At 36.4% G+C, this 24304-nt stretch overlaps 1 protein-coding gene across 1 annotated transcript in view; it reads left to right on the top strand.

Moving 5' to 3' along the window:
* LAMA2 (laminin subunit alpha 2) overlaps positions 1–24304 on the top strand; it is a 253501-nt gene that overhangs the window by 33260 nt on the left and 195937 nt on the right. The window contains exons 4-8 of the mRNA XM_026039256.1: positions 13979–14158; positions 16000–16089; positions 18347–18464; positions 20161–20339; positions 21639–21741. Of these exons, the coding sequence (XP_025895041.1) occupies positions 13979–14158; positions 16000–16089; positions 18347–18464; positions 20161–20339; positions 21639–21741 (670 nt within the window). The remainder of the gene's footprint in view (positions 1–13978; positions 14159–15999; positions 16090–18346; positions 18465–20160; positions 20340–21638; positions 21742–24304) is intronic.

Here is a 24304-nt window from a genome sequence, read left to right as displayed (position 1 = left end):
TTTTGCTCTTCTTGTGCTTGAGTGTGGGAACTGAAGATCCTCAGTGAGTGGAGGGCTTTTTTTCTTTCTTTTTCTTTTTTTTTTTTTTTTTGAGATGTGATACTTGAACACTCTGCCCACACAATTAAAATATATAACAAAAAATCTTGTTTAAATTAAATATTATGTGTAATGACTTTTCACTAAGACAAAGAAGTAAAACATGGAACATTTATTTACTTTGGCTATTTATTGCATTTTGTGTAGCATTGTGTGATCATGCCTAAGCTATTCCTGTGAAGAGCAAAATAAGACACATACAACACAACTTTCTGAGTTTTTTGTTTAATTTTAATTACTAACAGTCATGAATGATTAGTGGGAGGAAGAATAGCTTAATTCTTTTTGTGTATGTGGGGTGGCCTCCTAGGGACAGAAGGGCTTGCAAACCTGGCAAAGATGACAAGCAGCTGAGAGATGTGGAGGTAAAAGGAGTAAAGTTTATAAGGTAATTTAAAACTGAGGACTGTGTGAATGCTAGTGAGCACATGTAGTTCAAGGTGACTCATTCATTATTAGTCAATGTATGATACAAAAATGCAGATTTTTAATTTAGATGGTAAAAATTGACAAATGAAATCCCAGTGACATAGTAAGTCAATCTGAGGTCAAATGTAGAAGTGTTTTAAGGTGCTAAGGAGTTTATGTAGAACAAAAGCAAACCCAAAAAGCATAGTATTTTTTTTGTTGTTTTAAATGATAGGAGAATGAATCAGTGAGACACTGTTATACCTCCTGTGCTAGAGATTTAGAGTCTAGATCACTCCATTGGGAAAGTTGTACTAAATTTTTAAAGAAAGCACAAAGCCAAGTAAGATACAGAAACAAATTGGTGTCAGCAAGCAACACTTTATCCCAGAGAAATGATATTTCATGTCTACATCAGAGCRAACACGCTAGGGCTGCAGTACTGAGTGGCCAAGATGGTACAACTAACTAAGGAAGCTGTGAAGACAAAAATGAATACAAAAACAAGCCCTGCAGTGAAAAAGTAGAGTCATTACATTAGAGTCATATAGACTAGCAACTACTCCTAGTGGAGTAGGCACTGAGTTTTAGGCCCTCCATTCTTCTTCCAAGACAGTCTAATCAGAGAATTTACAATAACACGGGATCTCAAGTTAGGCTAGTTCAAATTGGGAGCTTATGCATGCTACTTATTCAGAAAATCTTGGATGGTCTAAAAACGGAAAACTAACATTGTATAAAATAGCCATTACAAATCAAAAAGCATCGTATAAAAAGTGTAACTCTTGTCCCAGCAAGGAAAAGAGAAGAAAATACAGTCTCTTGCAGATGAACACCCCAAAAAATGGGAAGGAGGAAAAAGCAAAAAAAAGGGAACCAAACACTGACCCACCAAGAAAAGGACTCTGCTGAAGCTCTAGAAACTGTATGAGAAACTTGCTGAAGCACATCACGGTTTGAAGGCTTGCCAAATCTATAACACTGATAAGACAGTTGAGTAAATTCATTCCTGGTGGTCTCTGTATCTGAGCTCCCCACAGGGGAATATAAATAGGTAGCTACGATAGAGTTTTCTTTGTATTAAAAACATTGGAGAAACTCTATGGAATAAGAACAGGTACTCTCAAAAAGGTATTAGTAAAACAAAAAGGAGTACAGGAAAATAATTATCAAAGATAAAAAAAAAAGAAACATATTTTTGTGTGAGTTTTTTCTGTGATTCTATGATTTTGAACAGATTTTTCTGTGATTCTGTGAGTTGTTATTAAATCATTAGTGGAACTTTAGTCAAAAAAACCCACTTCAGACAGGTATTTTCAAAACAAAATAGCACCTTTTTTAAGTATATACAGAATAAACTAAACTGTGGAATCACAGGAATACCAAAAATATACATGAAAATGAAATGTATTAAGCAGTCTTCTAAATTCCAGTTCAGAAGGCATTGAGGCTGCAGGCTGTCAGAATATGAGAAAGGTGTACTAGAAGGGATCAGTCTTAAATTGGATCTAGTTCCCACAGCACCACTACAGCTGCCATCAGAAATGAAAATTTGCATCAGACGTATGTTTTCTATAAAACTTTCTGGCTACTTTAGCGTTTTAGAGCTGGTGTTGGTTGATGGTAAGTGAGTAAGCGGGGGAAAGAATGATAAAAACAGTATGAGAAGAAAAGGCTTAGCCTACTGTAGTTCTCATAGCATTTTCTATAAGTAAAATCCGAAAAAAATTAACTAGCTGATAGTGTGGCAGAAGCCTGACAAATTTATTTTTTGTGGTTAAAACACTATCATGTTTGCCACTTCACAACAAATAGCAAAAGAAGCAAAAAACAAAAGGTCTTTTTTGTGCACATGATTGTTTAATCTCCCGTATTTTACATGTTTGATTAAGCAGATTTATGATATTATTCCTGACCTTTCCTGTTTCTGTACTATTTAGATTTGTTTTTTTCCAGATGTTCTCATAATAGCTTCTATAAAATGTCTCTAAGTTTGAAAAGATCTGGTTCAGAGGGGGAGAGGGATCAAAGTTGCCTGTATTCTACAGCTGAATGTCTGTTTTTTTCTTTCTTTTTAAAACATTATAAATGGTTTTAAGGACATTGAATGCCTACCATTCAAAGTGATCCCATCTGTTTTTCGAAAGTATTTCTCAGTGCATGTTCCAAATGATATGACACAGCTTTTGCTAGGACTTAAACTCCTGCAATGTGCAGTAATTGTGATGGATTTTTTCTTGTAGAGGACTGAAATGCGGAAAAAAAAATTCTGAGTCTTCAGAATTGTAATCCAAAACAAGACTGTTGGAATAATATAAAGAATATTACTGCAGTTTAACAGTAACATTCAGGAGCAGATGTACTTGTTTACTGTTTTTAACAGTCTTATTTGTGTATCTTGAAACCCTTGCCCTTCATTCAGGAACAGTTTAAATCCTCACATTCCCCCTCTTTTACATCAGCCGTTGTGCTTGGCAGCCCCTCGCAACTGCTTACAGCTGGACAATTTGCTGTGGATTTTCTCTCCGTTGTTCACAGTTCTATTCTGGCTGTGATTTTTTTTGTAATTGCACAACGTCCACCACTAAATCTCATCAAAAAAATATTAGTAAGAGAGTGTTATACATTTCAAGAGAACGATGTAGTAATGAATATGGGCAATTGTGATACCTTGGTAGGAAAGGGTATTTTGCTGTACTGTTTTGMTTTGTTTTGGCAGAGTTGCAAAGCCTTTATTTAAATTCATGRAGAGGTATGCTTCTGCATATTTGCAGAGAAACCAAGCTTTCCTGTTTGTCCATTCTTTTCAAATTACTTGTCCCATGCATGTTCATTGACCAAAAATAAGCATTTTTAAAAAGTAGCTTAATTTAATTTATATCTTTTGTGYTGTGTTTTTTTGTTACTTGTGAGAGATATGAGTTTAACAGACTGCTATATTTTATCCTTTAAGCAAATATGTGATAGTATGAAACTATGTACCATAAATATTTTTCAGCTTTGGTTAATCAAAACCAAGACTAGCATAATTTTCATAATTCATAAATTTCACAAATTGTTTTGCAGCTAGAGCCACTCAGCCACTAGTTTGGTGTTGCTTCATTTCTCCCTCAGTTTGAATCTGCTTGCATTTAAGGGCCACTAGGTAAGGTAACAGTTACACAACACCAAATGCAAAATAGAATAACACTAATCATACATATTTTTATGTATCAGAAGTCAGGACCTTGTTGTGTACAGGAAAATTTGAAACACAAGCTAGCTTGATGTGTTAAAGAGCCTAAAACCCATTGCCCGTCTCTCATGTCATAGGTAACTCTTAAAAAGAGAGGTTCAGTGTTGTGCATGTTTGAGAATGGACAAAGCCTTAACTTTTTCCCCAGAAATGTTGTTATTACTAAGCACAAAATACCTCTCGAGTTTATGAAGAGGTGGAGACTCACAAGAACACTTTGAAAAGGCAGTAGAAGATGAACAGTCAGTGCTGCATTAGTGTTCCAGGCCTCACATGGAATTGGCCGAATCCCTTGCAGACTGCAGGATGCCTAGCTGAAAGTGCAGCCTGCTGTAGCATTTTCACTTAATTAAGAGAGTAACAAAAAGAAAAGCTTGAAATGACAAATACAGCTTCAAACTAATCAAATTCCTCATTATTCTGTGAATTTTTAATAGCTATTGCTTTGACAATGAGCAGTCTGTTTAAAAGTATCCAAGATGATGGCTTTGACAAATTGTTTCTTGTCCAAAAATGACAAGCGTGAGAATTACAGGAACTGTAGGAAAGCAGTGGCTGGAGTAAGCAATTTAAGTTTCAGGTGAAATTGGAAACTGGAAGTGACAAAAGCCAGTTAATCAGAACTGAAGAGAGGGAGCCCTGTTCAGCTTAAGCTGTGGGGTATAGTTGTCAATGACACAATAGTATTTGCTAAACAGTTCGTTAAGCTGACATTTGCCTGTATTCTTTGGGGGAATGAGTTAGCTGAGATAGTTTGACATGCACAGCCCTTGACATTTTAATGCAAGTCTAAGCACTGTGTTTCAAGCAGCTCTTGTACTCATTAGCAAGGCACCGAATAGATTTGTGCTTTCTCATAATAAACTAATAATTTATTAAGATAGTAAGATATTGATTAGAAATACAAGAAACTTTGCCAAACACACTTTCTCAACTATTTCACATATGTGGCTTTCATAAATATGTATGAATATGTATATGAATGTGTATGTTCACACAGTGAAGAATCAGATGCTGAGTACTGGTATATACTTCCAATCTAATTTATTGTTTTTGAAACCAACTCTAATGATCATAGARTCATAGAATTCCTAAGGTTGGAAGGGACCTTTAAAGATCATCTAGTCCAACCCCACTGTGCATGCAGGGTCACCTCGGGGCACAGGGTTGCATCCAAGCAGATTTTGAAGGTCTCCAGAGAAGGAGACTCCACAACCTCTCTGGGCAGCCTGTTCCAGGACTCTGTCACCCTCACTGGCAAAAATTTTTTTTCCTTAAATTCCCGTGGAACTTTTGGTGCTTCAGTTTGTGGCTGTTTCCTCTAGTCCTATTGCTGGACACCACTGAAAAGAGGCCAGCCCCCTCTTCCTCACCCCCTCCCTTGAGGTATTTGTATACACTGATCAGATCCCCCTCAGCCTTCTCTTCTTCAGGCTGAGCAGGTCCAACTCTCTCAGCTGTTGCTCACTGGGCAGATGTTCCAGGCCTGATCATCAAGCTCTATGCAGAGCTTCTCTCCAGAAGGTCAGTCCCCAGCCTGTACTGGTGTCTGGGGTTATTCCTCCCCAGGTGCAGGACCTTGTACTTGCCTTTGTTGAACTTTATGAGGTTTCTCACCATCCATTTGTCCAGTCTGTCCAGATCTCTCTGCATGACAGTACAGCTCTCTGGAGTATCAGCTACTGCTCCCAGTTTCGTATCATCAGTAAACTTGCTAAGGGGGCACCCTATCCCTTCATCCAGGTTATTGGTAAATAAATTGAACAGGAGCGGATGAAGGACTAACCCCTGGGGGACACCACTAACTACCTCCCAACTAGACTGTGTGCCACTGATCACCACCCTCTGAGCTCTTCCATCCAGCCAGTTCTCGATCCACCTCACCATTCACTCATCTGTCCCACACCTACAGAGCTTGCTGTGGAAAAGSATAGGAGGATGCTGTGAGGGACGGTGTCAAAAGTYTTGCTGAAGTCCAGAGAGATGCCATCTGCTGCTCTCTCCTCATCTATCCAGCCAGTCATTCCATCACAGAAGGCTATAAGATAACTCAAAGATATGAGAAGGCTATGATAACTGAAAGTGAGAGAAGTGCTAACAATAAGAAAACCCACAGAACTTCTGTCTTAATGGATGAAATACAAGATGTCAAGAGATTCATTAATCAACAGTAATTTTAGGTCTACTGCAAATGAGCTATTTTCAACAGATAATTAAAATAGGTATTAGGTAGGCGAATTATGAGCTACTGAATTACCTGTGAACAATTGATACACTCTATTGTCTGTTTTCATATTAATGTGCTTGCATAATTTGAAGATGTAAATCATGAAGTGCCATTCCCTTAAATAATCTTCTGAGTGGTCTATCTATCTTCTCCACTGCTGAATGTCAAATGGCAAGTCTGCTTTAGGGGAAAAGCTTTTCCTCCTTTGTTTGCTGCTTTGCTGCTTTGCTGCTAACTAAGGTATATGAGTGAAAATCTGACTTTTCAGAGAAGTATTCCAGGTTCACAGTCTTACACAAACCATTAGGCTTGAAGCACACAGTCCTGATGTGACATTCAAAATAAGCCACTGCCTACTTGAACGAGTTCTTTACTGCTACTAGCCAAAAATTACTATGGAAAGACAGTACTCTGTCTTTCTCTGTGACAAATTGCACCATTTTATGAAAGAATTATAGCTTTCAGTTTATCTAACTTTCAGTAAATAGATATGCCCTGGTGGAAAGCATACCAGTTAGTGAAGTACTTATTTGAAGGGAAAGTGAGCATAACAACTCCATGCCACATAGCCAAACAGCTGGGGGTTCTTTTGTTTGGTTGTTTTTTTTTCTTTTTTTTCTTTTTTTTTTTTTTTTTTAGTCCTAGAAACAGCTTGAATCTGACTGCACTCAAATTTCTTGGCAAAGTAACTAACTTCAAATACCAAAGTTCTGAGTAGAAAGATATATCACTTGTATTCAGGCATGGATATTTTAAATTTGATTTATTTGGGAACAAGTAAAGAAGATGGCATCAAACTGTTCTCAGTGGTGCCCAGTGACAGGATAGGAAGCATCAGGCACAAATTCTAATATAGATAATTCCATTTAAACAGTAGAAAATGTTTACTATGAGAATGGCCTGAAACAAGTTGCTTAGAGAGGCTGTGAGGTCTCCATTCCTGAAGATACTCAAAATTCAACTGGAAACAGCCTTGAACAACCTGCTGTGGATGACCCTAGAGCAAGGTGGACCACCAGATATCCCTTCCAACTGCAAACCATTCCATAACATAAAGTTCCTTTGAGGCTGAACATAGCAGGTGGCTCAGATGCTCTCCAACAAAACGTGTCTCTAATCTAAAGACCGATTAGATATATCGACTAAATAGATCTGTGCTCATTAATGTAAGTGATGCAATGCTTTTAATCCCAAAATAGCAGATTGCATGGACATCTTGAAAGCTCCTTAGGCTACATCGGTCACTTTTGAGTGACAGAAACCTGATGAAGTGTATTCTAAAATCCTGATCACCTGACCATCTGACTGGATTGCAGTGAAACTCCTCCCGGGTCTCTTTCCAACAGAAGCAAAGAATGGCTGCATCCAAGTACCAGTCCAGTAAAACCGATCTGTAAAAGAAACCATAACCAGAAGCTGAGAAAAGTTACTTGCTCTGCTAATTAATACCTTAATACCATGTTGTAAAATGTTGTTACTACTAGTGCTGAAAGGAAGGAGTAGGACAGAGGTTCTAAAGATGAAATTCGCTGAAGAGCTCTTAGCATCGTGTTGAAGGCTACATAGCTAGGCAATCTGAGAGGGTTTTGGTGTAGAAAAAACATAGGAAGAAGTTTCAGAGTACAGACTGGTGTATCACAAAGTCTGGTTTTAATTGAAAACACTAACCCAACAGCCATGCCAGTCACAACAACAAGGTCTATAGGTATGACTGAGTGTTTTGTGGAGGAGGAGCATTACAGAATAAAGAAAAATATTATATAAATTAAGGAAGTCAGGAGTGGTAAAATAGTGTGTGAGTTGCCTATGAAATGACACCAGGAGATCATGGTTTGACACTCCATAAGCAACTGCCCGGTCAAAAGTGTGGAATTGAGACTTGCCAAAACAAAGCCTTGCCATACAAAGGCTGAAAATAGTGATATCAACTTTCTGTTAATCAGTGGCAGACTATATAGCTGTCAGAATAGCATGTCATGCAAAGAGCAATTTTTAGACACTTGACTATTCTTGATGCAGCTAGTAAGGTGCCTAGATCCTAGTTAGATGTATAATTGTTGAAGAACCTATATGTGAAAATAATCATGAGAGAATCAAAATGCAACATCTCTTTGAAAGAGAATTTGCCTAAATACAATTTAAAAATGAAAAGTTGGATGAACGGCTCAAAATTTTCAGGCATTCTGAAGTTTGTTTCAAGTTAGCATTGCACACACTTAGAACACATGCATGTTACATGTAAGAATGGTTCCAAAAATGTTACTGCATGCTTAGATGGTAAGTTAAGAAAGCATATTAGATATTAGAAGTAAATTCACATCATAATGAATGAAATCTTGCGTCTTTCTTCAAATGAGGAAAACAGATAAAAATAAACTCCAGCAAATGAAATGTTAAACTATAGTAAAGATGCCAAAAAGATTCTGAGTGACTTGCTAAGGGTATGAAGTTGAAATAAGCCTTTTTCAAACACATCAGATTAAAGAAGTCTGCCAAAGAAATGGTGGGCTGAGAGATGATCAAAGAGCATTCAAGAAAGATAAGGTCATTGCAGAAAACCTAAATTAATGATTTGAATCAATTTTTGCTGGAGAGCCTGTCAGGAAGGTTTTTGCAGCAGACATTTACAGCAGAGGACTGTGGGGAACAGTCAGAAACTAGATTGTTAACTACAGAAGTAATTGATAAATTGAATAGTAAAAAGGATCTCAAGGATGAACTAGCTGATTTACCACAATAGGATATAAGTCTTCACATAAAAGTGTTTCTAGTAACAGAGGATTGTGGCATGTCAAATGAACACCAGTTTCTAGAAACAAGAAAAAAAGATCTTAAAATTCCTTAGGATTTTGAGGGAACCACAGATCTGGAAGCGTGATATCTGTACAAACAGATTAGGAGAAAATCTAATAAAGAACAGAGCTGATGGAAAGATATATATACCTGTTGAAGTATATTTAAGAAATACGAGGTGTAAATCACCATATCAATTTAGTAGGATAGAGGTTTAAAACAAGCAAAAGGAAGTGTTTTCCCTTGTAACGTGCAAGTAAACAGAGTAGTTCTCTGTTATATGGTAGGTGTGTGTTCTAAAAGGTGACCTGGATTTAGTAAATCCATTGAAAGTCCCTAAGGAAGCATTATGTATTGTTGTCTTTGACTTATGCTTAGACATGCTTTTTTGTCTATTGTATGAGACAGGATAATGTGCTACATAAACCTTTTTCTTTGGACATGGTGTGACCCTTATAATGTGAGAAATCTTTTGAAGATCTGTACTAGTGTATCCCAATAATTGTATTGGGAGCTTATAGAAACAGATGAAAAATACCAGACGAAAAATACTGGCTGAGCTCTTTCAAGGCTGACAGAGCTGGGTGTGTTCAGCCTGAAGAAGATAAGGCTGAGAAGGGACCTGGTTAGTGTGTATAAATACCTYACGGGAGGGAGTGAGGAGGATGATGCCGGCTTCTTTTTAATGGTGGCCACCAATAGGGAGGGAGGGAATGGCCCCAAACAAGCATCTTAAGGAAAACTTAAGGAAAAAAAAAAAACTTAAGGAAAAGAGGAACTTAAGGAAAAATTTATTGTCAGGAAGGGTGACAGAGCATTGGAACAGGTTGCCTTCCCTGGAGATCTTCCAAACCCACTTGGACGTAATCCTGTGTGACGTGCTCTAGGTGACCCTGCATGTGCGGGAAGGTTGGACTAGATGATCTCTGAAGGTCCYTTCCAACCTTAAGGATTCTGTGGTTCTATGATTCTACTAAGTGAATGAAGTGGATTGAAAAGAAATACTAAATGAAAATTCACAAAGGCAAAAGAATATATCTTAGAAAAAAAGGAATTACACATGAATGCTGATGGGCAAAAGTTGGTTTAAATTCCCTTCTGGCTGAAGAASTTGCAGTCATTTTTAGCAGCTTTCTGGAAAAAAAAGAACTCAATATCTTATCAACATGTAGAAAATCAAAAATGAGAAGGAGTGCATACTCACAATTTCCTCAAATGAAAAAAAAACAGAATACTTTTACTGGAACGATCCATGTGGAGGTTTAAAACAAGCAAATAAAACAAATTTCCTCCCATTTGCATGATTAAACTGTGAAACTTGTGATAGGTGTCTGTAGTGCTGAAATAGCTTGGGAAAGGATTAGGTTAATAGCGAAGAAAGGCAACTAGTATGTTAAAAACATAGTGTTTAACTATGGCTCAGATTCAACCAGTAGCTCGGGAAATGCTTAAACTGTTCAGGCAAAAGTGGTGATGATATTCTGGGGGAGAGGTTGTTCTCTAAATACCCTGATTTTTACATTTTTTCCTAACTTTGTTTTTTTTTTAATCTGGCCTCTGTTGCAGACAGGATGTTGGGTTAAACAGACCTTTGTGGTTCTATACTGGCCTTTTTTTGTTTTTCCACCTGAATAGAGGATCTTTACAGTAATGGTTAGAAGTTTCAAACTGAATCCAGAGACTAGATGGTCATTAAAATAACTTGAATATATCGTCTATACTAGCTATTGTAAAAGGTCATCCTATCCTTTTGCTGAATACTTCTAACTACTAAACTGTTTGACTAATGAGATACAGTTCATAATGATTTGACAAAATGAGAAGATGACCTTCTGTCATGGTAATGCTTAGGTGCTTTGAAAGGAAAAGTTCATTTCCCTAAAATATACCATTTCATGGAAYTTAATGTAGGAAGAGTTCCTTGTTTGAGTAGCATTTTCTAGAGCTGAAATCTGTGTGGCTCTTATTTAGAACCCAAAATTTTGAAAGTCATATTGAAATAATGAGTCATATTGAAGCAATATTTTAAATCAGATTACTACTCAAAAAAAAAAAAAAAAAAAAAAAAAAGCATAAAATTCTGGTCCTGACCGTATATTCCTGATTAATGACAGATGTTTCCAAAGTGCTCTGAGTTCTTCTTTAGTTCCCTTTTCAAGGAGTAGGAACAACTTAGCTGGACACTCTTAAATTATTTTTAAATGTTTCTAGGAGAAATTAGTGATTTCATCACAGCTGTTTATAGGAGGAGAAGTAATTTAGAGTAATTAATTCTGCCTGTCTAAATTTTCCCTTCAAATTTGGTTTTGATAAAACTACTACCCAGTTTATTTCTATCATGTTCTCTCACTTCCGTGTATGTGTTCTAACAGGTGCCACATTTCACCCAGGASTTAAGACATAGCGCTTTTCAGAACTTAGGAGAAATTATTTGTTTGTGGTTTTGAAATGCAATTGTGAAACGCTTAGACACAYGTATACAAGACATAATACAAATTAAAGTCATCATCTCTACTCAGCATTTGGCCTGGCCAAATGGATGTGCTACTGACGGATAAATCCATGGAACCTTTTAAAAAAGGAGTTTATTCTGAAAAGGCTTCTTTTATTTTATTATTTTACAATTTAATCCTGTAAAGCTATCGTTCTGATTCCTCCTCACCCCAGTCTCTGAGGACTAAACTTGTCCATTTTTCAGATATAAATTAAAGATTTGAATGCTCTTTGTCAGCTATGTCATTTGAGGTCAGCTAGTGCCTGTGGTTTGGTTCTCTGTAGGCACTTGCTTGTTCTCACACATGAGTTTCTACTCTACCTTCCCCCTCTCCACTCCAAAAGCTGACTTTTCTCTCCCTTTGAAGAGACGGCCAGATTGTCATGCTGCTTGTAGCGACAGTGCTGTTGCTGTTAGAAGTGAGCTGGGGAATATTTTCAACTCCACTTTGGGTGTATTTTTTTCTTTCTTTCTGGCTGGAATATCACTTCAGTCTTTAGTCAGTGTTCTACTGCTTTACATCATAAATTTGCTAACTGTGTTTGATGTCTGTAAGAAACATGTTGAAGTAAGTGACACTACAAAAAAAAAAAAGGTCTATTTCTTTGCCAATGGACTAATGATATGCAGAGGAAAGCAGGAGCAGTCTGTAGACATCTGTTCTTACTACAATTTTATCTTCTTTTAGAAAAATCTGTTTATGTCCACTATTGCCACAATTTCTGTGCTTCTTTTAAAGTATATTCTCCTATTGTTCACCTCTTTTTTTTTTTTTTTTTTGACTTTTGACTGGGAACTTAAGCAGTTTACCCTCTCCCATCCTTCTGTGCTGGTTGGAGTCAAACATCGCTCATGCAGGAGCTCCTCCTTGCTTCCCCTAGGCTTTTGTAATGTTATCTTTTGTTTGTAACCTATAATTATTATTATTATTATTATTGTTATTACATTCTGTTCACTCGCAGCTAGCCCCCTCATTTAATTAATTGTACTTAGGAGCAATAGTAAGTCAGAGCTCCAAGTGAGAGCGTTGCAGTCTCCAGAGGAGGTAGTGATACCACCTATTCCCAGAGACAACTAAAGGTGTTGATTCCTATTTAGACAAGATCCTACTGACTAGTTGCTGCTGGCAGAGCTGCTCGCAGCAAGTGTTGCGTACCTGTGGATGCAGGAGGGTGGATGTGATGAGGCTCAGGCTTTCCCTGTTGGCAGTGAAAATGAGATGAGTAGATTGTTGGTATCGCACAGCCAGTACAAGACAGCAGTTGTTCACCAAGCTGCCTGTGCAGCACCTGCAGAAACTCCAGGAAAGGAAGAGCTTTGCCAGGAGCAGTAGATTTGCTCTCGCCTGTTCACAGCAGCTACTGCTGAGGGGTGCCAGCTGGCATCCTGAATGCAGCCCTTGGCCTAAAACAGTGGGGATGTGATCATGCTCACTGATAGAAAAGAGCTGTGTGGCCTGAACTCTACTCAGAGCCCTGAGATAAGGTGCAGAGTGTAATCGTTGCACACACTAAATAATTCTCCCATCCATCCCAGTGTTCTGTATGTTTGGCCCAACATCTGAGCGTTCTTTCAGTCTGGCAGCCTGCAGTAGAAATGCCTCAATTAAAATTTAACACTTCAGAATACAAGAAAATTAATAGTTTCTTTCCTTCCTCCCCCCCAGGTGCTTGTTAAGAATATTTTGCTATACCTGACATTTTTCTTCTTGGGGGCCTTTTCCAAGATCACTTTTGTAATGGCCCATCTGTTTTATTTTGTTGATTCACAGTTAATGTATGTCATGATCAACTAAAAAGGGTTTGTCTTGGCAGCAGGCGAAGAAGATTGCTTATTTCTGTTTGTCTTGCCCTAGCTGTTGCAATCTGGGTCAGAGTCTCTTTGTGAAGGAGAGGAGACTGTGTCTTCCCCAAGAGCCCCTGAGTGCACTGTTCTAAACGTTTCCTAGAGTTTAGGATAGGGCAGACAGAGAAAAGGGGGAAACTTTGCAGAAACCACAGCACAAGCAGATAGTGGTAGAGTCTTCAGAAAACCAGGTAGTGAGCAGACAATTCTCAGAGGTGACAGAGACTCTTTAGGGACCAGATGAAAACTTCTGTGACACAGAAAATTACTTTGATTTACTGAGAATAAGATTCAAAGGAAATTATGTATGCTGTGAAGAGACAGTGGGAAGGGCAGGTATTTATAAATGAGTATTTTGTCTCATCCAGCTCTTGTAATTTTCTGTATTTCAAAAGTGACCTTATTCTACTTTGTGGTGTAATGGCACCTGGAATTAGAAAACATCTAGTTTAACAGTCCTTTGATGTTTGCTCTGAGAGATGCCAGCTGGTCCCATCCCTGGWGAACTGAGTCCCATACCAAGTAACTGTTCCCTTAACTTATTTCTGTTTGTGTGTGTTACTTCAGTTCAATGACTTGAAACTATTTAGTCTATTTCTAGGTCAGACTAGAGCAGGAGAAATGACTTGCCTGAGGTGTGGACACTTACAGGGCCTTGCAGAAGGTTTCTGCAGCTGAAGACTCTGCTCRAAGAGTTTTCACTGTAAACCCTCTGCATAACTGGGATAAGCGGATATGTAGACTRTTTTTGTGAGACTGTCTGCTTTCTTAAGGAAGAAGGTGTTGTAGCTAGAATGTGTTCACATAGCAGTGTTATCTCTTGGCATCACCAGGGCTGCATTAATGTCATCTAATTGTTTAATAATTCTGTCTTCAGATTCATACTTCCCTCATTAATGGACGGCCCAGTGCTGACGATCCTTCACGCGTGTTACTAGAATTCACCTCTGCTCGCTTTATTCGCTTGAGGTTTCAGAGGATACGGACGCTAAATGCTGATTTAATGATGTTCGCCCACAAAGACCCCACTGAAATCGATCCCATTGTTACAAGGAGGGTAAGTTCATATAATCATAGAACGCTTAAGGTTGGAAGGGACCTCAGAGGTCATCTAGTCCAACCACCCTGCACACGCAGGGTAAGGTAAATTCTGGCAACACTAGGGATGTGCATGGGTGCAAGTTTGACAGTGCGCACAAATGTTGTGCCTGCCCTTTGATTGCCATAGAAGATCTTGGAAAATTGTGAGTAGCTGCCGTTATCTGTCAAAATTGTCTTGATTGACACTTTGATGCAAGAGTATCTCCTGATACAAGAGTATTTTCTTTCTGCCATGTTCTGTTTTCTTCTCTGTAGCAGAAGTGAGTGATTTATTTTTTATGCTTACTAGTATTATTAACATAAAGAATGAGCAGTACAGAGCTTTTGGGCCAAATACATTTTTGATGCAGATAATGGACTGTTGACKGCTGTTAGATAATGTCTCCTTATCCCTTTGCTCCCTCCCTTAATACCTATAGCTTTCTGTATGATTACTACCTGTGTTAAGATTTCTTTAACACTTCATTTGAATGAAATTCTTTTTAGCAGTACTATTCATAGTAGTAGTATCTGAATTTTGTATTTTTATCGTTAGTATAATGCTGTTGCTATTAGCAAAAAATGTTACATCTTGATTTAGTTTAAAAGAATGACTGCAGCATTCATACTCCTACCATACCCCCCATCTTCTCCACTGTTCCTTGTGCCTGTGTGGTCTTTTCTCTCTCTAGTCCTTCCTTTCTTCTTATGCCAGGTTTCCCAGTCTTCTTGCAGTTCAGATGTGATGCGTTATTCCCTTTTTTTTCCCCCATTTTTTTTTTCTACTGAGCATTCTTAAAAGCTGGAGATATGCACCTTTCCACATTTTTAACTCTTGCTTGATTCCGCTCTGTTTTAATCTTCTATTTTTATTTTAAAGAGTCATTATTTAAGGTACCAATATAATAAATCCTGTTATGAAGGGATTATTGTTATTCTTGGCTTTAATTAATGCCATTTATCAATGGTGGATAACCGCAAAGAAAAGTGTCTTCTTCTGTTCCAGATTTCTAGTTTCCATTTCTTCTTCCAAATATGTAGGATACTGGCTATTGAAGTGGAACAGTCTCTGAGTATTTGGAATGGCATTCTGTTTTGCATTACAAACCCAGAGGAACTTTCTTTTTTTTTTACAGACTTAACTAATCATGAAAACAAAATGTGTATGTAAGGATGCACTTTTAATAAATTGTAAATTGAACTGAATTTCGCTAATATGCTTTTTATAGATGTAAGAATATGTGACCGTGAAGATCTTTCCTTCTTTCCTGCAACTGACATTAATCCCTACCAAACAAAAATAGAAATTGTCACAGGGCAGAATGACAGGTTGAAAATTCTTTCAGTCTTAGCGATGGAGATTCTTAAATAGTCATTCTAAAGGCCAGTGGAGAAAAACAGTGCTTTTTTTTTGTGCAATGCAGTAAATGCTCATGTGATACCCAAATAACGTGTCCCTTAGCTTTTGTTTGTCCTTTCCTTTCTCCTCACCATGYTTTTTCATTCTGATGTTTTTTGAAGGCCGTCTATAGTATTTGGATGTTCATATCTAGTGTGCATATAGCCTTCTCTTAAAATCCTATTTGATGTGTTCCTATGTGTTAATGTGCCTAGCTCTTGGGACTTCACACCTTATACCCTTTCTTTCACTAAACCTGAATCTGTTGATCAAGATACAGCTTAGATTGCTGCATTTTTAATARATCAACGAAGAAATAGAACAGGACCTGACATTTTTGTCACCAGAAATAAATTCTGTAGTTTGACACCTGCATTTTATAATCTGCTTCACAATTCATTTTCTTTTTTGTCTTACAGTATTACTATTCTATAAAGGATATCTCTGTTGGAGGCATGTGCATCTGTTCAGGCCATGCAAAGGCTTGTCCATTGGATCCAGAGACTAATGTAAGTGGTTTTTTTGTTTGTTAGGTTGTTTTTTTTTAGGGGTCCTGTTCACAGGGCAGAATATGAGACAGAATCCTGATAATTCCTCAGAGTGCTGTGCATCTGTCCTTYACCTAGAAGAACAGTCCGGGGCAGTGCTGGCAACTAGAATGATAAACATTCATTCAATGTCAGGGAAGGCTTTCTTTTGAATGAATAAATAGGTTTCAGATAATTCAATCTGTCTTGAAGGCCTCCGAGGAACAACAGAAATTTAGATTATGTCAGGTAGTTGTGGAGGTGAGCTCTACTAGCTGATGTTTCTGTTTCTTATTTGGTATTAATCAAGGTGTTTCCTAAATAAATGTCACCAGTTTAATGGATACTTGCAAATGATGCCTCCAGAATGGCCCATTTACCATGTGGGTAAATATTAATTAATCAAGCTAGTCTAGAAAATCATGAAGCTGTTTATAATTCTTTCAAACTTGTAGCTTTCTATTTATACCTTTAATAAACACTTAACAAAGTTAGAAACACAATTCCTTATTAACAGTTAAAATCTATACACACGCATGCACATATTATCACTGATACAAAAATTGCTTTCTACAAACTTTGCTGGTATGCTCTTTGTTTATTATTCTTTTAATTAGATGATTTATAGAATTTAACAGAACATCTTGTTTCTACAGCGCATTAAGCTGTTGTATAGGAACTGTTTAAAAAAAAAGAAAAGAAACTGAAAATGTTATAGAGACAGCTTTTGTGTTTCTAAGCAATTTCTATGGTCCTTGTTAAAACTCAATGAAATCCTTGCTTTAATCCTTCTAAGCCTTTTCAGTGGTGATGTGTATAGCAAGTGATGGACCGTTGTTTCAGGTAATCTTACTCATCTAATGGCAGCATTGTCTCAGTGCCATGTGTTTGAACTGGGCCTACCTCAGAAAATTAGCTCTGTTATTGTAGTTTAAGAGGGATTTCAATTTGGATAGTTTGGCTACTGCATAAAAAAAAAGTCAATGTAGCAAAAGTTGTGGTATAAGAAGACTATAAAAGATAAAGTAAATGAAGCAACTTAAGCTGTAAGATATATGAAACATTTGGCTGATGTTTCTAGGCATACACTTTAGAACAAGYCATACTGAAATAAATGGTCTTTGTTTGACTTATTAAGTATCATGGATCTGGTTGGTAGCAGAAGATACTATTTCTCAACAAAACAAACAGTAAACTCAGTATGTTTACTGCCTTGCGGCTCTGAAGCATTTCTTAACTTGACCTAATCTTTTAGGATTCATGCCGTGTCTTCTGAGTCAGAATTTTTCTAGGTTAGCTTGTTCCTTTAATCTAAAGTGGGCTCTTAGGACTAGAGAGGATCCCTTCCACCAGTCTCCCAGGATATATTGTGAAGGAATATTTTGCTCCTTATTTCTCTGAACTAGAGTTTCTTCAGTTTATCATAAGTTTCCTCAATACCTCAAGAGTTTGTGTGTTCTTTATAACCCTGTTTGTATGCTGTCACTAAGCTGACCTGCTGAGGAACCGAAATGCTGCTGGAAGGATGGTCCTGCTCTTGGCTTCTCTCTTAGTTAAAAAAATTCCTTTCGCTTCCCTTGCATAGAATTTAGTTATGATGCAGCTAGAAAGTTTCATATGTAGCTACCTTATCTATATATACACATATACTTAAGTGCATTTGCATACACATGTGTACATATGTATATGCACATCCATGTGTATACACACGTACATGTACATTTGTATGTGTGCACATATATGTCAGCACAATGAACTCATCCAATACAAAATTAATGCCAAAGTGGGAGAGAAGAGTATTTTTATTGATTCAGCCAGCTGAAGTGATTTCAACCCTGCAGCTGCGTAAGGCGAAGGGTGGAGGTTTGCTCGGTGCTTTTGGTGCAAGCTTGCTGTGATGTGAAGCTGTATCTGAGGGCTACCAGCACTTTGCAATTCTAATTCTGCAGTCCTGCTTTCTTCAGACAAGTAGACTCCCTTAGTTGTRTAATTCTCTTAGTACAGGTCAGCTTCCTTTGCGCAAAGCTTKTTTTCTTACAATAAAACTATCAAGGCTGAACACATGCTGTTGGATTTTACTTAGTGAGTACAGGATATATAAATGAATAAACAAAGGAATTAATAGAGAAATAGTTAACTTAATGTTAGTATTTTCATAATTTCAACTTTAATTCAGAGAATATGCATGGACACATTCTTCACATCATAACACTTATTWTTTGATTTTCTTTTAAATTAGAAATCTGTCTGTCAGTGTGAGCACAACACATGCGGAGAAACATGTGATCATTGTTGTCCTGGTTTCCATCAAAAACCTTGGCATGCTGGAACCTTCCTGGTCAAGCATGAATGTGAACGTAAGTCAAAATCAGTACAGAAGAAAAGGTTTGGTGTGAAAATTGAAATCAAGTCTTTATTGATTCTGAAATTCATTTTATTTCTAAATACAAATCTTTATAAATCAATTGTTCACTTATTATTTTAGACTGACTCAGAGAAGTCAATAGAACAATTATTTGTTGAATTTTAGTTTTATTGAACTCAGAATATTGTAGTGTAACATGTTGATTTTGATGAGAATATCTAAAAGTCACTTTGAATTTCTTGTTTAATTTTTATAATCTTTGTATAGTCTATATAATCATTGTGAGTTTATTTTGATAAAGTTCTGATTCTGATAAAGTTAAAAATTTTTTTATAAAATGTTTTAAAAGGCTTTTTCAGTATATTAAATTTCAACAGCAGTAAGCTTGTAGGTATAGCCACTTTTATATATTATAATTTTTAGCCTTGCTGAAACATGAACCAAATACAATTTACGTTTTCTCTTTTCACTGTTTTTTTAATGGAAAAAAAAAAGATATATTTAGTTTTACAACATGGATTGAAAACATACATTGAAATAACATCTTCCCATGGGGTGGGAAATAGATTTTCAGATTTACTCTAGTAATGATAGTAATAATTGAACGCCTTACTTTCAGAGGTCACAAATTATATATATTTTTGAACATAAGATCTAGTGCTTTGGTACACATAAGCATTTATTCAGTTCTAGGATTGCAGTTGTGGATTTGCCAGGAGTGGTTAAAAATAAAAAAAAAGAAAAGAAACAGATATTCTTGTATTAATAAGTACAATGCATGTCTCTGTTTAGTAATGYATTCTTACGGAAATTGTTGTTTGCACAGATTGTCTGCATGGGGAATGCATTCTGGAATCAAATCAGGGTCCATTAATTTTCATAATTAATTTTGGAGGGATCCTTCTTACACCTGATCATGCCTCAGTGAAGTGTTCTGCTTTCATGGTGGAAATAATGCCCTGGGGACCAGTTCCAAACACACAACTGTCAGTGGAATGACTCCCTGAAATGCTGATGAGCCTTATATTCCTTTTTTATATGCAGATTAAAATGTGGAAGTTGTAATACCAAGAGGAAGAGAGAGTGAGAGTCTCCTCAGTTTCACAGCAACAGATTATTAGATTAGCTCAGATATGTTTGGATTTAGAGTGTAAGRATTCAAATTCAAACCTGTTGTAAAGATTGAGGCTTCTCTCCTGTTCCATTTTTTATATGTATATATGTATGCTTTTAAGATTTCTTTTAGCTTTGGGAATTATTTTAACTTACTCTTACCAGTTTTCTCTGTCCATTATAGTCCATGTATCTTATATTTTTTGTTTAACAACTGTGTCCTGAGCCATGTGGGTGGGGATTCAGCAGTAGGATATTAGATCATCAATTTAAACAGAAAATAAGAAATTGAGAAAGTACACAGTTAGACTATGTCTGCCCACTCCCCTAGTCTCTCCAGACAAAACACTGAGAAAAAAATATAATATACAGACCTCTGAACAGCATTTGTGAGTGGAGTACGTTGTTTTTTAATAGCTAAAGAATAGCTAAATAAATTAATGTTTGAATGTCATATTAGTTACAGTGTACACAGAACAAAAGACAAAATGTTGATTTGTTATTAATATGTTAGCGCTATTCCCACATCTCCAGGCAGAAAATGCTCTTTGCTAATACCATTCTTTCTCTTTTAGCGTGCAACTGCCATGGGAAGACTGAGGAATGTTACTATGATCAGGATATTGCTGACAGAAATCAGAGCTTGAACATCCACGGAGAATACATCGGAGGTGGAGTGTGTGTTAATTGTACCAGCCACACTGAGGGTATAAACTGTGAGACCTGCGTTGATGGTTACTTCAGGCCTAAAGGGGTAATCGCATCTTCTGCTGGCGCTTCACTGTAGTACTTGGTGCTCAAGCCACTACTTCAGCACGGGGAGTTGAGTTATTAAATAGAGATGACACAGTTTTGATGGCCATTTTATGAAGGTTACCTTCTAATTCTGACATTGCTGTAGTTGCCCTTCACAGCTGGAAGTCTGTAAAGTTAATGTTCACAAAAATATGAAAGTGAATCTCATTGATATGAAAGAATGCACTTGAGGTCAGGGCCTCCAGCTAGTATTGCAGTTTAAATTAAAGGAGAATGTGATCCTGTAAACAGAACTTTTTCCTCAATAATGAATTTCAGGATGTATTATAAAAGATCAAAGATGTATTGCTGTATTTGATATTGGAGAGAATATGTAATTTTTATTATTTAAATGTAATGTAGAAATAATAACCACTGAAATGCTAGTGTCTCATGAATGCCTTTCCCTTCTAGTGCAGGGAGAATTACCTCTTCTGTACTTCAGCATATAATGCTGTATTTTCATCTAAGTAGGAGCTGTCAAAAGATGCATTTTATATTAGGTTGCACTGTCAATATGGGCTATGCCTGTGCTTTAAATAGCAACACTATTAGTGTGTGCTTAATTTCTTGATATTTTGTCAGGTTAGTTTCAGTTGAGTGAAGCATGATGTTTAGTCTGATTACCCTTCATCCCTCAAACACAGAAAACATCATCAAATAATTAAAATCTCTTTGATATAATGTTTTTAGCCTTGGAGCTTGTAGAGGAGTGCTGATCTCTCGTCAACAGTGGGGAACCTTGATTGCTTATCTAAATCACATTATCCAAYTAATAGTGATCATATCTATCCATATATACATAAACATATACATAAACRTAATTTGACTCATGTTGGACAGAATAACTGAACTATTTGTCAATATTACTTTATACCATATATTTTAGGGAATGAATGTTTAAAATCTACTTCATTATATTTATTTTTAGTTATTGAAAAGACAGTATTTATATACAAGCGTATGTTTTTTTTGAAAGATTTCTGTAACTAAATTACTTRCATTTTATATATATCTCATAGGCAGTGCTAATACCTATAGTGCATTGGCTAAGCGAGGCAACTGCTTCATTTTTGCTACAGTGCAAGCCATCTGGTGGTTCTCTCCTAAATGTATTTTTAGAAACTAATAGAAGTTCCCTATATCGATAGTGAGTTTTAGTTTGCTAATTTATCTATGTACTTTTATAAATAATTATTAAATAAATAAAGTAAATAAATATCAATTATTAATTATAATTTCTCTTTTTACCTGTTAGGTGTTGCCAGATAGCCCAGATCCATGCCAACCATGTTCTTGTGATCCAATTGGGTCTTTGCATGATACTTGTGTCAAAGATGAGAAAAATGCAGAAGAAGAAGGTGAGATCCCTGACAGATAATGATAGTAAAGCTTAAGTTCAGCAGTGATCAAAGAAAAGCTGAATTATGTTTGTCCTTCCCTATGTTATGCCTTTAAAAAAATCATATCACAAGAGGTTTTTGAAAGTTTATTCATGTGACCAATTATCTACCTGCATTCTTGTGGTATTTCTATTTGGAAATTCAAGTTTTATATTCCCTTTTTTTTTGAGGCTTTTTTTGTGGCTTGCAAGCATGCATACCTTTGGGTATTTCCTATAGAATATAGTTAAGAATTTTGTCTCTAAAGATCTTTCTTCAACAGTTCTTTAAACTAGCACAAGCTTAATCTTTTTATCTATTTATATTTGAAACCTAGAAAAAAATGTTTGAGAAATGTTATATTTATTTGTGCCTATATTATTAATATAAGATTACAAGCTCTTCCTTKTAGTCCTGAAGAAGTAATATTCAAACAGAGAATAAACTATCTTGTTGTGCTTTGGAAATAATGGATTGCAATTGCAGGTTTTTGTTTGTCTGTTTGTTTTTTGATAGCAAGTTTCTGAAAATGCAGTAGGAATGCAAGAAAACATTATCTGAAGAGTTCTTTAATTGGGACAACTATTTACAAGAGATATTGTAGTGATATCTTTTTTTTAAAAAAAAAAAAAAAAGGGGGTCGATTGAATGTAGGAGGAGCACAGCAGAGTTGTAAATACAGAGCCCAGAGCTGCAAAATCTTGGCAAAAACAACCATGTATTGATTACATCCATTCAATAAAATGACTAAAGTTTCTGTATGGAATGATAGAGCGTGATTAATATCGTAATGAAGGGAATGGTGCATCACACAGATAATAGGAAAGACAATAAAAGTAGAAGCAGACATGACTCCCAAAGCCAGAGAAAGCAAGACACTGTGATATCTTTAGCAAGGCTGTGGGTAAGAGCGTGCAGGTTACAGCTGAGAGACTTTCTAACAAAAACTAATACTTTTAAAAAGGATTGTTTTTACTCAAGCATTTACCACTGCTGACATTCAGATCCTTTGTAAAATACTGAGACAATAGTTTTGAGATGGAAAAATTACTAATTCAGAGAAATAGTGTCCCACCTGCATTTTAGAAGGACTTAAAGGAGTCCTCTTTATAATWGGCCAGACATCGTTTCAAGAGATAAAGGACTATTTTTGTATTTTAATCATGTAAAATATCCTTTTTGATCAGTCTAGTATACTTTGTCCTCATGTTTCACTCATTATTATCAAATGAAACATTCTCATTCTTGCTTATATATTAAATGTGTTTTTGAATCTTCAATAATACTTCTTCAGTTTTATTTTGTAGCATCAATGTTGTATGATATGTTCGTGAGTACTATAGATAACAGATGAGTCAGAAGCGTTTAATGAATCATAGTGGGTTCACAAACTCTGATATCAATAAAGCAAACTTAYGAAAATGTTTCTATGTTTTGGAGTTGAAAGGAGTTGAATTTTAAATTGAATTTATCTACTCATATTCAATTGGTGCTGATAATAACTTGACCATCACTGGTATTGTGATCRCTTGTCATTGGCCATACAGAAGAGAAGATGGTGCTTATATATTCTGAATTGGTCTACACTGCTGTAACAGCCATTCTCAGTCAATCAATACTCTTGTTTCTAGCTATAGTGACAGAACTTTGACAAATAGCCATGTAATTTGGCTTTTAAACACCTGTAAGAGCCTTGAAGTTTGTAAGCTTTCATAACTCAGAGGCTGTCATGCAGTCAAGTTTTTTCCCTCTACTGTTTCTTTATGCATAATGTAATTGCAGTCTCCAGGCCAGGCATTGCCCACCTCATGTGGGCTTCATAGTACTTTACTCAGCAAGCAGTCCCACTGTCTTCTGTAAGAATAWTTTTTGTTAATTAATGCAGTGTTAAAACAGGATTAAAAATAGCAGAGGCCATTCTTTGGATTGTCATATTTTTTTCAAATGTTCAAGGCATGCTTTTGCAATTTTAAAAGACGGGGAGAATGAGAGAAAAATCACTAATTGAAGTCCAAGTTCAAGATGAATCATCCTCTAGAATAAACTTTTCAAGCCTCTGCACACTCCAGAACAGAATGAAAACTGAATGAATGAACAATGAAGAACAGCTTCAACAAAGAAAGCCCCAATGAAGCAGGGCCTAAGAAGTAATCAGACTAAAAGTAGAAGATGATGTGTTTCTAGCAAATGTTAATTCCTTAAAAAAAAAAAAAAAAAAAAAAAAGAAACTTATGGTATTCATGTTTCATGACACATCAGAGCTGCTTGGTAAAAGATATTCGATGGGATACTGACAGGAATTTACACATTACGTAGGAAAGACTAAATCCTGCCAATCTGGAAGTGCTGTAAGTAAAAGACATTGAGCACAATAAGATATATAGGCCAATCTTCTCAACAAGCTTGAAAGACAAAAAAAAATATGACTGTTAGTAATTCCTGCAGTTGCCACTCTGAGTTGTGGAATGTGAGGTCTCTTCATAGAGTACAGACTTAGTCAGCTACTAAATACACTTGATAACAAAGGGGATTGCTGGGCTGA

This window comes from Nothoprocta perdicaria, unplaced genomic scaffold (assembly GCF_003342845.1).
Source record: "Nothoprocta perdicaria isolate Ctin4 unplaced genomic scaffold, notPer1 scaffold_226, whole genome shotgun sequence".
Taxonomy (NCBI): domain Eukaryota; kingdom Metazoa; phylum Chordata; class Aves; order Tinamiformes; family Tinamidae; genus Nothoprocta; species Nothoprocta perdicaria.
This window is presented reverse-complemented; position numbering and strand designations above follow the sequence as displayed.